The 12,471-nt window shown below is 35.9% G+C and overlaps 2 protein-coding genes across 6 annotated transcripts; both read left to right on the forward strand.

The window, feature by feature from the left end:
* The first annotated feature begins 2,310 nt into the window (after positions 1-2,310).
* LOC125196765 (LEAF RUST 10 DISEASE-RESISTANCE LOCUS RECEPTOR-LIKE PROTEIN KINASE-like 1.2) lies at positions 2,311-5,162 on the forward strand. The gene is made up of 3 exons (XM_048095382.1): positions 2,311-3,145; positions 4,350-4,397; positions 4,957-5,162. The coding sequence occupies exons 1-3, from the start codon at positions 2,383-2,385 to the stop codon at positions 5,070-5,072; spliced, it is 927 nt and encodes a 308-aa protein (XP_047951339.1). The 5' UTR covers positions 2,311-2,382; the 3' UTR covers positions 5,073-5,162.
* Positions 5,163-6,802: 1,640 nt separating this feature from the next.
* LOC125194407 lies at positions 6,803-11,896 on the forward strand. 5 transcript variants are annotated; one of them, XR_007171749.1, is made up of 6 exons: positions 6,803-7,323; positions 7,659-7,837; positions 8,287-10,093; positions 10,868-10,904; positions 11,227-11,395; positions 11,501-11,632. XR_007171749.1 is itself a non-coding variant. In XM_048092599.1 (5 exons), exons 1-5 carry the CDS (start codon positions 6,889-6,891, stop codon positions 11,728-11,730), a joined length of 2,820 nt encoding a protein of 939 aa, XP_047948556.1. In that variant the 5' UTR covers positions 6,803-6,888; the 3' UTR covers positions 11,731-11,896. The 5 variants fall into 5 exon arrangements, 4 of the variants coding, with proteins under 4 accessions (XP_047948556.1, XP_047948558.1, XP_047948555.1 ...); XM_048092599.1 differs by lacking the exon at positions 10,868-10,904 and having other exon boundaries at positions 11,501-11,896; XM_048092601.1 differs by lacking the exon at positions 11,501-11,632 and having other exon boundaries at positions 11,227-11,413.
* The last annotated feature ends 575 nt before the right edge of the window (positions 11,897-12,471 follow it).

A 12,471-nucleotide genomic window follows, 5' to 3' on the forward strand; every position in this document is an offset into this window, starting at 1 on the left:
TCATGTCCAATATAGAAGTACTAATATATAACCACAAACTACAATAACATGTGCTTATTATAATGACTGATTCCTTTATACACATATCAACAATTCAAAATCACATCTTTTCAATATTTCCAAATTATTTACGAAATTTGCTACTGTTAAAAATATTGTATCTTTTGGTAGGGATGTCAATCTAGCCTGAAATCTACGGGTCGATCCGAACTATCCGGTAAAATCATAGGGTTAGGGTCGGAAAATCGCAACCCATATTCAGAAGCGGGTACACGGGCTAATTCGTTCGGTCGGCGGGTTATGCGGGCTGGCCCGGGTGGGTTGCGGGTTAGCCCACGGATTGAGCATTTAATATAAAAATATAATTAAAATTTTGGATTATATACTTAGATGAAGTATATATGGTAATATCAATATTAAATACGACATTGATATGAAGAATATATGGTAATTATGTCTTCTCTCTCAAATTGAAAGTTAGAGTTATATGAAATGCATTATTTTTATTTAATTGTAGTCAGATTCATGTGCGCTATTAATTAAACGATATGTTTATCTATTTTGTTTCGATTATGTTTATCTATTTTGTTTCAATTTTCAATTGCTACGTATTATTTTCTTTTTCTTGATCACTTTGATAATACTTTACTATTTGCATCAATCTGCTTTTTAATAATTTAAAATATTGGATAGGATAGAAAGTAACATATAAGATTACTATTGACCCGAATAGCCCGTGGGTTAGCTCGAAACCCGAAAATTTAGGGTTAGGACCGAAAATTTGTAACCTGAAAAATTCACAGCCCGAATAACCCGCACCCAAATAGCCCGACAACCCTAGTAGATTGGCCCGAACCCGAGCGGGTTAGCCCAATTGACATCCCTATCTTTTGGAATGACCAAAATATGAAAGATTATGAATTTATGATTTATTAGTAGGGACAGTTTTTGGTGATTGTTAGCTGGGATATAAATTGCATGCATATTCGAAAAGTAATTGCTCTTGCCCATGCTTTCACAATTTCTTCATAAATCCATCAATTGAAAAGTGTGTAAATGCCCCCAACTTAATTGCCTCGTAACACAGGCAGAACTTTCAACGATTTTTAATGCGTTTGGCAGAGATTAAATGGATATTCATGATCTGAAAATATTTTATTTCGGTTTTATATTTATTGAAGATATATAAATGGGGACTTCTGTACTAATGAAATCTATTTGTCACTCCTTTTAAAGAATACGTGTCAAATTTAGCTATCTGTACTGTATATCGTTCCCCACTTGCTTTAATCAAAATGGTACTGTACTGGAATTAAACGAAGTTATTATTTGACATTTTCTTTCAATCCTTGCTTATATTTATTAAATTTCTAAAATTTAGAATGATAATGGGAGTTTAAAACAAGTTTAATTGGAATATTGAAAAACTAAGTAGAGACGAAAATTATTGGGGCGAATATCATACTACTATTAAAATGTTTGAAAATTAGGTTTAGGTCACCAAAACTGGCACAAGTCTAAATTGCGCATGGAAATGTTTCTATCAATTAATATATCACTCTACTTACTTCGTTGACTTATTTTAGATGTGACTTTTGCAATAGTAGTAAAATAAAGCATAGAGTACTACAGATTTGGACTGTTATAACTTGAATTATGATTGAATAATGAATATGATTCCAAATATTTCCATAATGTACATATGTATTTGGTGTAAATAGACCACACATAATAATAATGATTCAAAATTTTAAATTGTTATACAAGTTCGTTAGTTAATAATGCTACACTTTTATAGTAGTAGTGGAACATACTCCCCTTTTTCATAAAAATAATCTCATTTCATCATTTTAGATATTCATAAAAAATAGTCTTATTTTAAAAATAAAAATTTTCACATTCTTTATTTATTTTTTCTCACCTCTTTCTTACTCTTTCTCTTTCTTTCTCATATTTTATCTACTTTTTTTCTTGTTTTACTTATTTTATCAATTTTTCTCTATCAAAAGTGATATACTTTTTTTCTTATTTTACTTATTTTATCAATTTTTCTCTATCAAAAGTGATACAGTGAGAAGTAAAAGTGACACTTAACTATGGACAAAATAAAACTACAGATACATAATCATAGATAAAGAAAGTCAATTTAGCACATAATATATCTCTGGAATAATTGTGCTAGATGAATCTCTTCTGGAATAAAAATAATATAGTTCTCCTAATTCCCAATTGATTGATCATATATTCATTTTTCAAATAACATACATACATTATTAATAATGAATTAATTAAATATTGGGTGGTTCAATTGCCTAATGAACAATCCCGCGTGTGTATTAACACAAAACCTCACTAATTATTGAGATAAGAGTGTTTTCATCTATGGCGCCAAAAGCTCGCCTTCTTCCACTTCTACCCCTCATCACCACCTTCCTCTTCGTAGCAACGAATGTCAATTCGGTCAATTCTCCGCCACCGCCGTCGTGCGCCCCCTTCGACTGCGGCAACGGCCTCACCCTCAGCTACCCATTCCACCCCCAAATCCACCACCCGCACTCCTGCGGCTACCCAAATCTCGCCATCTCATGCGCCAACAGCCAACCAATCCTCCACATCTCCAACAATCCCTACGCCGTACAAAGCCTCAACACCACCGATAACTCAATCACCGTCACCTACGGCGGCGAAATCGAATCATGCCCGATCGCCGCCCGATCCGTTGCGCTGGACCACTCCGATTACTCTCCCCTCAGCTACAACAACACCGGCAACAAATTGGTCCGTTTTTACTACAATTGCACCGCGTATCCGCCGTCGGCCGCCGGAATTAAGTGCCTGCAGCGAGGCGCGAAGCATTCGTACGCGTTTCTGGAAGGATCGGAGCCTGAATCGGAGTGGATGAGCCACTGTGAGTCCAGTGTGGTTGCGCCGGTGATCGAGAGCGCGGTGGATGATCTCCGGAATGGATCGGGGAATGCGGTGGAATTAGGGTTTAAATTGGCGTGGGAATTGGTTGATGGATCGTGCAAAGCGTGCGAAGAGAGTGGGGGATTTTGTGGGTATAGTTCTAACGGTGGTGGTGATCGGAATTTTGTTTGCTTTTGCAGTAATGGACGAAATAGCTCGCTCACGTGCCACGTGTCTGGTAAATTCTCTCATCATTTTACTTTCTCTGTCTCAATATAATTTTCACTCTTAATTAGAGAGGTCAATTCAACCCGAAACCCGTGGGCCGACCCGAACAATCCGATAAAATAAGCGGGTTAGGATTGAAATTTTATTACCCGAATACAAAATGGGCTAAACGGGTTGGCCAGAATGGGTTGGCGGATTAAACAGGTTGGCCCGAAAAGGTTGCGGGTCGGTCCGATGGGTTGCAACTTTTAATTAAAATTATTAAGTTTTAGTTTTTTTTTTTATATTTTTGAATCCTCACTCGACTCATTATTCCACCGTCCCATCATCTGTCATTAGTGTCTTACCACCACCAAAGTCAATCAAGACAAAATAACTCAACAAAATCTTAATATATTTATCATTTTAATAATGATTCAGGTAAGATATGATTTTTAATTTTCACAAATAATTAGTTGCGAACAATGCCAAAAGCCCAAAATAATAACACGAACACAAGCTTTAATTTATGTTGTAGTTGATCGAGATGAAACGCTTCATTCCAAGTATTATTGTCGAATATTATGAAAATATGAAGATTTTATATGATTCTAACTAAAAAGAAAAAAAAGTATCTAAAATTTAAAATCATTTTATAGAAAAAAATTTCGATACAAGAAATTATTTTCGAAAGCTTTTAGGCCCGAATAGCCCGATGGGTTAGCCCAAAACCCGGCGGGTTAGGGTTAGGGTTGAAAATTTATAACCCGAAAAATCCATAACCCGAATAGCCCGGCAATCCGAGTGGGTTGGCCCGAACCCGAACGGGTTAGCCCCATTGACATCCCTACTCTTAATGTTGGTTGAAAAAGCTAGTGAAATGTGAGACCAATTTTTAAAATTGATTTTATAATAATATGTGAGTGAAGTGAGTTAGTATATTGTGGGGCCTACTTACTACTTACGGTAAAAAATAAATCTTACAATTATTGTGGGACGGACCAAAATGAAAAAAGTGACAATTATTACGAGACTAAGTGAATAAACTTTAAAGTACTGTATTTTTTCACAATTTAAATTATAAATTTATAATTTTTTCAATTATTCTATAATTAATTAAAATTAAAATTAATATGGTAAAATCAAATGCATGGCTAATAAGTATGTAATGTTACAAATAAGTATCAACACTTTCATAATTTCATTATAGTTACTTATTTATTGAAAATTTGCAGGTGAAGTGTCGAAGTCAAAGACATCCAAACCTAATTATGTGGCAATTGGTAAGTAAAAATCCTTCGGTAGATGGCTAAATGCAGTACTTGTCACGAGGCTGAGTCTATTTCATTCCAAAATCGCGAGACATAACCCTATAAAAATAAAATTATGAGACATTATTAATTAAAACTGTTATACTACTACTAGATTAGAAACGATATTACATATGCAATGGTAAATAATTAGTAGTAATACAATATGACCACTTGAATTAATTATACTACTTCCATCCTCCAAATTTTGACACACTTTGACTCGGCACGAGTTTTAAGAAATGTAATGAAAAGTGAGTTGAAAAAAGTTGGTGGAATGTGGGTCCTACTTTTAAAGTATTATTTTTATAATAAAATGTGAATAAGAATGAGTTAGTGGAATATGAGGTTCACTACTAAAAATAGTAAAAAGTAAAGTGTGTTAAATTTTTAGGGACGAACTTAGATAATAAACTGTGTTAAAATTTGGGGGATAGAGGTAGTATACGTTAACTTATCAGTGCAGTAGCTATAGCTAGTGCAAAATGTGACAAAAATCGAGAATTAATTGTGGCTATTAATTTTCTGGCAGGTTCAGTTATTTTTGGAGGTGTGATGTTGACACTCACTGTTGTATTTTTCATTAAGATGAAAAATGGTGTGCCAAAATATGGATTTAATCGTCTTCCAACAACTTCTGGAAAATAGGGCTATTATGTGTATATTCACATTTTAAAAAGGGTGAAAAAATTGTACGTTCGTTCACATCTCGTTTATCTATAGAAATTTGTTGATTAATTACTTTCGTAATTTTTTGAGACAAGAACTTAATTTTTTATGTATAAAACTAATGTCCGGAATATTCCTACAACATACGTAACATATAATTAATTCCTCACAACATAATACTCCGTACTACTTGTAGAGATTAAAGAGGTCAGGAAAAGAGATTAATAAATTCTTCAAGTAAAATATTGGTCAAATTTACTGTGTAAGAAGAATCAGATAATTAATTTAGATTTAGTACCTTATCAGTAAATGCCCACCTAATTAATCGCCCAAAATCTATCATTTTCCTCTACTCGCTTTTTCAGTTAATAAGTGTCTCGAGATTATAGTAGTACTATTATTTTTCATCTGAAATAAAATTTAACTTGAATTTACTAATACGAGCAGTCACAATATAAATACTTGGATGCACTCAATATACTATGAGGAAAAAGTTTATTTCAATCTCATGTCTTTAATTTATAGCAAGCTCGTAAACTAATTCGACTTTTAGAATTTAGAAAATTGAAATGACATGCATCATCGCAGTCGAGACACCGATTGACATTTCGATTAGTGAATGTATTGATTTAATTTGAGGTAATCGGTCTGAAAAAAATGAATATATTTTTTTATCAATAAAGTTTGTCAAAATATCATTTTTGGTCAGTGATGTTTGAAAATATTATTTGAGCTCTACAATATTGGTTTAATAACATTTGAACAGCATTTTTACTATTTTGAATTTTTTGGGCAAAAATACTCATTTTCACAATTTACTCTTTCTTTTTCATTAAAATATTTGAATTTTGTATCTTTATGTTTTCTTCCTCTTTGTCTTACTTTTTTCTCTCTTCTTTTCCATTTCATCCAAAGTTTTTTTAGATACAATAACCAATCAGATCTTCAAAACAAAAAACTAAAAGTTTCAAAAATTTAATTCCAGTTTTCGTAAACTTTACTACAACATTTCCAACATAATCACAATTTCGCAAACAAATTAACCGCTTACAGAATAATCAACCGATTGATCAATCACCGACTCGCAAAGCCTCATTACGATTGTCGTCACCCTTAACATCAATATCCCACCCACAATCATGATAGCCAGTGGCAGACATAGAAATTCTGTAAGCACTCATAGAGGGGATTGAACCCAGGTTTACAAGAATTGAAAGTTTTGAGCCCAACTAGACAGCCACTTGGACTTCCACTAAAATTCATAAGTTCCCATGTAATATATACATGGAGTATCAACATTGTGGTTCCAGTGGGTCCACCTCTGATCGCAATCGTCGTCGGTACCTCATTGATCAACCGAGATCGATCAATCACCGACTCGTGAAACCTCATTGCAATGGTCGTCGCCTTCAAAATCAATATCCCGTCCACAATCATGATCGTAATCATGATTGCATTCATCGTCGGAATCGTCCTCGTCAAATTTGATTCCAGTTTTTTGTATAATTTTCAACATTACATAATCACATTTCCAACACTTTGAAACAGTGGAAAAGTAGAGTATTAAATTGAAGTTTATGAATATCAGATGATATTTTTAAATATTATGGGTCAAAAATGATATTTTGGTGAAATTCATGGACCAAACAAGTGTGCACCTTTACACAAAACAACCAAGATAAAGAAGTATGCCAAAATGTCAGGTGCTGCTAGGGTTTTAGGAATCCAAATTTTTAGGAGTTGAGGGTTTATCAAAACATCCCATTCCCCATTTCTACTCGCCTCCATTTTCGCGATGGTGGAATTCGACGATGATGACTTCAGCGACCTTTATGCCGACGTCGAGGTGCAGGCAAGCTCGGCAATCAGCGCTTTGCATCGATCGACCGAATTGCCCCCGCGGAGCGACCGTACTTCTGCATATCCTCTGCGAGGGGAACAGAAGGCAGCTGTCGAGCGTGATGCTTCATGTGAGGCGGAGGTGAAGGGCGGCGGTGGTGATTTGAGAACTTTGCCTGTAGAGAATGTTGATAGAGGTGAAAGCAGGAGCACGAGCTGGAGCGAGGGCGAGAGTGTGAGCGAGAGCGAGACCGAGAGTGAGGACGGATTGGCTAGCCGTGGAGTTGAGAGAAAAATTGGTGAGAGCTGTGAACGTAAGAGATATGAAGAAACATCTGGAAAGGAGAAGAATGTGAATGTTGAGGATTACAGCTCTCAGTCCCATAGAAAGGTTCTGATTATATTTATGTTGACTATTTAAATGTTTGGTTATGTTGTGGTAGTTTATTTGGGTTAAGTTACTGATTAGGTTTAGGATCTTTAGATAAGGCTGAGAAAGTATAAGAATCCATTGTCTTTGATTGCTCTGTATTCGAATGTTGTTACATATGATCTTTAATTTGTTTCCCCTTGTTGGCTAGAGTTGAAACTGGAGCTGGAGATTGTTAGATAGTCATCAATTGTGTTTTTGATTCCTCTTCAGTTGTTGGTTGTTAATGTTATCAAATTAGTTCCACCTTTTTCTGTGTCATACTTATAGTATATTTGCTTGGATTTCGACTGCAGAAATTGCAGTATGATTCCTCAAATTCTAAGATGAAGAGAGTTCACGAAATGGCACAAGTGCGGAGAACATCCAGGAAAGGGGACGATGATGACAGAAATCGCTTCATTAGTAGATGTAGTGAGGATAACCAACCTAACCATGGACGGAAACATGGAGGACAAAAGATTGTCTCAGAAAGGTCTTCCCTACAACCAATCTCACTAGTGGTGTTATTGCATTACTTTGATGTTTTAATCAGTAGTCACTCACTCTAAATATGCTCATCCGGATAATGTTGAGAAGCATCATATGTATTGCCATTAGAGATTTGCTCAATTGTTGTTATATGATATTTTTATATCTTGTTAGTATTTGTACACCATACACTCAAGGCATCCTTTATCTGGTTTTGTGGTCACCACTTGGCCAGAGATTATGTTGGGTGAGATGCAGAGATGAATACAAAGGAAGGAAGAATCTAAAAATATAAATATATTCAAATTGTAGCTTATACAGATATGTTTTAGTACAGAAGGAGAAGAATATTTTATTTGTTTTATTGATCTATTATACATATTGTGTTTCATTCGTCATGATTATATGTTCTTAACTCTGATAACTTCCTGCAAAAATTGGTTACATCTCCAGGCATACTGCAGCAAGCTATCCTGTGCCCTTGGATTTGGATAAGTGTGGAAGTGTACAGATATCCGATTCAGTAGAGGATAGCCCATTTGAAGTCTCTGAATGTGATTCAGATGACATTTCTGAAGCTTCAGATGATACAAATAGAAGAAAATCAAGGTGCATATTGAATAAAGTGCCATCAGCACGAGAACCAGAACCAGTTAAATGCAGTTGGAGAGAGCATGGTCAGGGTTACTCATCTTCTCATAGGAGTGATGCGCTTGGTAGCAGATATATTGGGAAAAGCCCTAAGCGTTCAAGGTACTCTTCGCCTAGCTTAGACTGTGAATTAAGCGATCAGAAATATCGTCTTCCCAAACACTCTGAAAGACGTGGTGTCAGAAGAGGTACCAGAGATGGCGGATATCATGAGAGATGGAAAGACAGCATGCGGGAGTATTCTGATCAACCCAAGAAATCTAATTATCTGCCCTATTTCAAGAACCAGCCTGATGAGGATGCTTCTTATGCAACTGATGCCAAGCATCTCTATAACAGACATGTTAACCATGGAAAACAGAGTGCAATAACAGATTTCAAATATATTGAGAGTGCTATTCCTTACCGCAGCCACTCAGAAAGAACGCTGACTTACTCAGGTGGGCGTTTGCCTGATCATCATATGGGCCAGCCATTTCTGAAAGACCAATACTGGTGGGACAATCCAAATAATATATACAAAGCAGGTCCCCCTGATGGTCACAATACTAGTGAAAGACGAAATTTTCTTTACAAGAGTAGTCAGATTGATTATGAACTTTTGGATTATAATAGGTATCATAATCAGAGGAAACATCATTTTCGGGGATATAGCGAGGAGTTACGGAACCTATCACGAAAGTACTCCTCTGCAGCTGACCAAAGAGGCACTCAGTTCATGTATAAAGGAGAAAGCGGACATCTCAGGAGAAGAACCAGACAAGACTCTCTGTCACCACTACATGACAGATTTGTGGAAGGAAAGCATAGAAGAATTCACCCAAGTAGTGGTGGAGACCATGATCATCTTAATGATTTGAATGTAGCTCATGATAGAAGAAAAGTGGTGAGCTCTTCAAGGGGCAATAGATGGCGTCATAGTCCTCTGAATATTTCAGAAAATCTCTGCTCTGTTGAGAATAAGGTTAATGATTGGAGGAACATCAAACATCGGCCTTTTCCTTTTTATTCTTCTGAGGAACCTTATACTTCTGGCAGAGGGGACTTTCTAGGAGCTTCTGGACCAAAAACTGGGGGGGTTCAAAGAAACATGAGGTGCTCATGGAAAGAAATGCACATTGAATATGATCAGTGTGGTACTGATGTCACCACTCTTATTCCCAGAGAAAGCCTCAGATATTGTTCCCATGAGGATTTTCATGTCAAAAGAAGAGACTACCAACCACCTTCAAACACTAATTACACAAGAGAAAGCATCAAAGATGATCGGTATCAGGATCATTTTGTTGGGAGAAGAGGCAATCAACACTCTGAGGTCTTCCTTCTGAAGGAAAATGTATGCAAGTCCAGGAAGCAGGGCAATATTTTCGTCGCCTCTGAGGAGCCATCCCATAATAATTCTAAACGAAGTTCAAAGAATGATGATGTTGATGATAGAATGGAACTTCGTGAAAGAGAAATGGGTAGGCTGAACTCCAATATATTGGGAGAAGAAGATAGTGGTAATCATTTTGATGGGTGTCATGAATCCACAGAACTTAATGGTCATGCTCGGATGCATCCGAGTAACCAAGATTCAGTTGATCGCTCTTTGGTTATGGGAAGAAAGGTAGAATTGAGGAAATTGAGGTCAACTATATGTACCATTTTGTTAAATATAAGCAAGTGCCCTATATTTGTAGGGCAAGCATATTTTAATAGAGTGTTCAGTGTTGTCAGTCCTACTGCATTCCCCTCTATCATTGCATATGTTTGTTCTCACAATTATATTTGTGCTGCAAAATTTTCTAACTATCAGTAATTTATGTTGAGGAATCTAATATGCAGGCACATGGTGTTGATGTAAGTACTTCTTTGTCTTCATCTTTAATGACCTTAATATTCTATCATCAATGGTATCTAGATGGGAGCACCTATAATTTCTGGATCTAGTTGATCTTGTAGCATGTAAATCCCTTAAGGTTGTGGCACCCCTTTTGGGCCCATGATAGTTGCCTTGTTGATGCCATATTCTTTTTGAAACTCTTGAACCTTCTTTCATATACACTTGTTCCAAATTGTTAATTCTCTGGCAGAATGTTGGATGTGTTAGGTGGCTTAGTACTTGCTGTGATAAGATTTACACAGGGTATGCTATATATTTTGAAATTTTCTCCATGCTAACAGTTTACTCTTGAAATAGAATCAACATCTTCTTAAATTATTCATTTGGATCTATTGAGTGTCTAATCTATGTTTTCATCTGCTATTAGTATTGATAAACTATTACTATGTTTTTATTATACATTTGTTGTGTTATTTATGTTGCAAAGAGTTAGAAACCCCATACTAGTATGTTAACTTTCCTTTTGAGGCATAACATTATGTGTTCTACTTTGCACAGTTGAAAACCACATTTGGTCTAGATTTTTCATCAAATGGTAAATACCTCAGTTATGTGCATAATCTTCACCTGCATAATTTATCTAGATGTTGACAATTGATTCTTTTTCATTCTTATCTTGATAAGGCTTTTCGCACTGTTGATGTTAAACACACAAGGTCTCTGAAACTGGTCCGTTTATTATGCATGTGGTTTTGTTATATGAATAGAATTCTTCCTTATGGTCTCGAAAGACCGATTAGTACCTCCATAATGCCTTGTTTTTAATATATTACAAGTCAAATTTGCATGATCTGTATTATTTGTTCTGAACGGCTCTATATTGTAGAACATTTGATATTTATGTCCCTTTGTGGCAGTGCACCTTGCAATCCTCTATAAGAAGAACCACCGAAGCTGGAGAAGATACATACTATGGTAAGTGTGACCTCGTGGGTTTGACTAACAAGAAACCAAATAATTCTGTAGACATGGACAAATTCAAACCAGATGAAGGAGAGGTAGATGTTAGCCACAGAAATCAGCAGAGTAAGTTCTCGAAAATTTATCATAACCAGTCTCTGGACATTGAGGAAGGCCAGATCATTGCTGAAGAAATGCAGAATGAAGTTGAATCACATATCCATGCTTCAGGGAACCTGGAAACTACTTCAAATGATAACAGATTGGTTGAGAAATTGGATGATGAGAAGATTAAGGAAATTATAATGAAAATGGAGAGGCGAAGGGAGCGCTTTAAGGAGCCCATAATGACGAGCAGGGATGGTGAGAAGACTTTCTCCTCGCTGCCGGAGTTGAACGTTGAAACTGCTGAGGCTCGGCTAAAAAGACCAGCTAGAAAAAGGAGATGGCTTGGGACTTAGATCAGGTTCACTTCTAAGTACGATTTTTTGAGGTAGTAACTGAGCTGCAATTTGATTGTACTTCTCATATGTAATAATCTGTGGCTCTTTTCACCTCATCACATGTTGCTGCTGCTTTTGCTTTATTGTCATGGAAATTAATTGTGAGTGTGAGTTTTCTGCTTCAGTGGCACATATCTTCATTTTGTGATATAAACTGTGTAAGAGTTTTGTAGTTATATTCATGTTTTGTTGTTAGCAAGCATGATAAAGTAAGCAGTGTTTTTGTTTCCGTCATCCCATAAACTTTTCGCTACTTGAGTTCGTTAATTTGTGAATATTTTTATTTATGACGACCCTGCTCAGTTTTCTTCAGATATTTGAATATTTCGTGAAAATATAATTGCACAACTTTTCGTAATTTAAATATAAATAAAGAAAATAAGAATACGAGACACGTAAGAGTAAGACTACCATACTTTATTATTTATAGAAAAAGCTTCTACTTGATGAAAGATCACTTTTTGATATTTACATCTTCCAACAAAAGACTGCCACGTGGCAAAGAAAATCTACTCCTCAGATAATTGTCTGAGCCATCCATAGTTTGGGCTACCTGGCCAATTTCTAACCAGTGGCTTCTATTTTGTTGAAATTCCCATATGCCCCATTTGTCCATAATCATACTACTCTCTCTTCCTTATGTCACACACACACACCAAAAGCTACATAGTGGAAAAAGCAAGTTCACCAGTTGAGCAT

This window comes from Salvia hispanica, chromosome 6, assembly GCF_023119035.1.
Source record: "Salvia hispanica cultivar TCC Black 2014 chromosome 6, UniMelb_Shisp_WGS_1.0, whole genome shotgun sequence".
NCBI lineage: Eukaryota > Viridiplantae > Streptophyta > Magnoliopsida > Lamiales > Lamiaceae > Salvia > Salvia hispanica.

Coding starts and splice junctions, on each gene's coding strand:
- LOC125196765 (XM_048095382.1), top strand. CDS start 2,383: ATGGCGCCAAAAGCTCGCCTTCTTCCACTTCTACCCCTCATCACCACC. Junction 3,146..4,349: donor GCTCACGTGCCACGTGTCTG/GTAAATTCTCTC, acceptor GAAAATTTGCAG/GTGAAGTGTCGAAGTCAAAG. Junction 4,398..4,956: donor ACCTAATTATGTGGCAATTG/GTAAGTAAAAAT, acceptor ATTTTCTGGCAG/GTTCAGTTATTTTTGGAGGT.
- LOC125194407 (XM_048092598.1), top strand. CDS start 6,889: ATGGTGGAATTCGACGATGATGACTTCAGCGACCTTTATGCCGACGTC. Junction 7,324..7,658: donor GCTCTCAGTCCCATAGAAAG/GTTCTGATTATA, acceptor TTTCGACTGCAG/AAATTGCAGTATGATTCCTC. Junction 10,094..11,226: donor CTTTGGTTATGGGAAGAAAG/GTAGAATTGAGG, acceptor CCTTTGTGGCAG/TGCACCTTGCAATCCTCTAT.